At 32.7% G+C, this 3,499-nt stretch overlaps 1 protein-coding gene across 1 annotated transcript in view; it reads left to right on the top strand.

The window, feature by feature from the left end:
- Positions 1–3,499, top strand: part of LOC106471194 — a 69,427-nt gene that overhangs the window by 58,831 nt on the left and 7,097 nt on the right. The window contains exons 5-6 of the mRNA XM_022399819.1: positions 472–691; positions 3,059–3,189. Coding sequence (XP_022255527.1) covers positions 472–691; positions 3,059–3,189 — 351 coding nt within the window. The remainder of the gene's footprint in view (positions 1–471; positions 692–3,058; positions 3,190–3,499) is intronic.

Raw genomic sequence — 3,499 nt, 5'->3', positions numbered from 1 at the left:
CCATGGTTAGATAAGCACTATTGTTACCATGGTTAGATAATTATTATTGTTACCATAGTTAGATAAGCACTATTGTTACCATGGTTAGATAATTATTATTGTTACCATCTCTCATTGCATGATGTTTTATTGTTCTGAAGTAATCTTTTGTTTCATATTATTATTTATTGTGGTTATCCTTAGCTAATGTGAGTTTTATATAATTAATATTATAATGTACAGAGCGACAAGATAAAGTATGACATCTACATCTGACTGAATAACCTCAACCACTCTTTGACAATAAATAAAACATTAGCATATACATATTTATCAGTCCTTATTCAGTCGCTTTAACGTTTCGTAGCATTTTTGTTTGGCATCCTCAACCTTCTAGTCTATAAATATGTCACTCAAAAATGCGTTTCGTTAGTGTAACGTGTGTTGTATGTATGTGTTTTAAAATACATTTGTCTTGTTTATATTTCGTAGCCTCCCGAAGACTTTTTAACCGCCTATCCAGAGAGCGAACGCATTGGTGGCCTCATTAGTTCTATGCTAGGCCTTTATTTTGAGGTCACACCTGAGCACTTCATACGAGATACCCTAACTCTGAGATGTTCAGCTATTATTTCAAACAACTACTCCTTGAGCAGTGAGGAAATTATCATAGGCGGCGGTGTTTCGCCTTCAAGCCCTTACCCAAGTTTAGGTAATGTTAACTCCAGCATATATATGTTCTACGAAGATTTCTCAGAGGTTATGTGATTAAAAAAAAAACACGATTTAGTTCAGTTGAATTACCAACAAGCCAATATTAATAACTTTTATAACCTCAGTTATTGAGTTTTTCTCGACAACAGAAACATCGGTATTTAATAAAAACATTTCTTTTGTCAGATTACTTTTACCATTACGTGCCTTGGCTAATTATATAAACTTCAATAATCTAATAAAGTTGGTCACGGAAACACTTGTAAAGTTTCAATTTTCAGAATGTTTAGTTATATACATCTTTGGTTATCTACAATCTTAAACTCTTCTATATTATCGACTACCGGTTTCGTGATTTCAATGTCAATCTTCAGGATATATTTTACAGATAATTTATAATGAAAACTTTAATTTTCACTCTTCAACTAAACATGAATAATCTGAATTAAATAAATACTTTTCTGAATGTACAAACGTAAAATACTGTCTTTATATAAGTTAAGTGCATTGCAATAACTAAAAAAAAGATATTTGTTTAAGTTTATAAAATAAACTTTTCCTCCTTTTATATATCCTTTTATCAGTTTCGTTTGACTAACACTTGATTTTAATTATACTTTCTCCTGTTATTGTACAAAATCAGTAAAAATACAATTAATTTTACTCAGTTGCTTCTGCCCTTTACTCTTCTCTGTCTAAAGTGGCGCCAAAAATGTATGAAATATTTCCGAAAATTAATATTTTATGTTTAATATTACGTGTCCAACAAAGGGACACTTTTGGATCTTTCAGGAGTTTAAATTTGCTCAAAATAAATTCATTAAAATGTTTGCTGCCATATACTAGGTTTTTTTCGGGATTTTAAACATGGAATTTATGTAGAATCATCCTAAATCTTAAATTATCTGTTTCACCAACATAGAATTCACTACAATCTACACTTTTCTAGAATTGCAATTAAATAAATTACTTAATTTTTTTTGGGGGGGGGGGATTTTTACATAAAAAACCACAATTCTTTCTTTCTTTAAAAAAAATATTTTTTGTTGAACTTATTCAATATATTATTGAAATTTTTTGGTTCTCCTTTTGATAAAATAATTTTATTATCACTGAAAGTTCCATTCACTTTTTCTTATGTATTATTTTTTAATTGTGTATTAGCAAATAAAATATTAATATGTATATTTGTAAAAGGAGCCATTACAAGACGTATAAACTTTTCTTTAGGTTTACTAATCTCTATACCTAAATGCCTTTTATTAAAAACTTTATTCTTAGTACCCTGAAGTAATAGACTAGAGGGAAAGCAACTACTCAACACCACCCACTGCCAACGCTTGAGTTACTCTTTTACCAACGAATAGTGGGATTGACTGCCACATTATAACGTCCCCGCGGATAAAGGACGAGCAAGTTCGGTGAAAGATTGCGAGTCGAACGCCCTAACTATTATAGAACAAAAGGATTTATTATGTGAAATAACTTTCTGTTTGGTTTTAATAATTTGTAAAAACACCCACACACAAAAAAGCATCGAATGTTTTTTCTAACTTATCTATTATTTTCTTTTGAGCCTTATAATCTAATTGTAATATAATCACAAGTCTGTTTGAGATTAAAACCACCCGATCGAACGGAACCATTTTGTCTCTAACTTAATATTTTAAAATTCAAGGGTTGGTGTCAAGCCTAACAAAAGAAAAAGCATTTTGTCACACAATTATTCAATTAGACAATTAATTATCTTTGTTCTACCCATCTTGAGTGTCGTACCCCCGTTTTTAGCGTCATAAGCCCTCGGACTTATCGATGAGCCACGTATTAATGCAATGTTTGTTTTGTTTTTGAATTACGCGCAAAGCTACACGAGGGCTATCTGCGCTAGCCGTCCCTAATTTAGCAGTGTAAGACTAGAGGGAAGGCAGCTAGTCATCAACCCCCACCGCCAACTCTTGGGCTACTCTTTTACCAACGAATAGTGGGATTGACCGTCACATTATAACGCCCCCACGGCTGAAAGGGCGAGCATGTTTGGTGTGACGGGGATTCGAACCCGCGACCCTCAGATTGCAAGTCGCTGGATCCAGGCAGGTCACAGCAAACACGCACCTGGCCATGCTGGGCTATTAATGCAATATAAACTTTAATTGAACTGCTATACACTATAGTTATTGCTCTAAAAAGGAATTTTTAACCAATACAGAGGAATGATATATTAGCTGAACTAAATTTATCTAAAAAAAAGTCACAATTAGACGTACTTTTTCGGTCAATGGTTGAACAACCTTGAGATAGATATAAAAATATATTAACTTAATTACAACAAGTATTAGGTTTTCTTTTTTTGTGTGTGACCCTGCAGGCTCCAATAAAGGTCCCATAATCACAGGTGGATATTCCGCTTATCGAATCAATGATGTTGTCGATGTCAACTGTTCTTCGACCACTTCTAAGACTCCTGCATTTCTTCGCTGGTTCATAAATGAAAACCAAGTAAGTCGTTGTGTAAAGATAATTACTATAATTATGTTTTCACACAGTTCAAAGATAAATGGATGCAATGTTTTCACACAGTTCAAAGAAAAATGGCTGCGATGTTTTTACACTGTTCAAAGATAAATGGATGCGATGTTTTCACACAGTTCAAAGATAAATGGATGCGATGTTTTCACACAGTTCAAAGATAAATGGATGCGATGTTTTCACACAGTTCAAATATAATTACTATAATTATGTTTTCACACTGTTCAAAGATAAATGGATGCGATGTTTTCACACAGTTCAAAGATAAATGGATGCGATG

This window comes from Limulus polyphemus, unplaced genomic scaffold (assembly GCF_000517525.1).
Source record: "Limulus polyphemus unplaced genomic scaffold, Limulus_polyphemus-2.1.2 Scaffold4465, whole genome shotgun sequence".
Taxonomy (NCBI): domain Eukaryota; kingdom Metazoa; phylum Arthropoda; class Merostomata; order Xiphosura; family Limulidae; genus Limulus; species Limulus polyphemus.
This window is presented reverse-complemented; position numbering and strand designations above follow the sequence as displayed.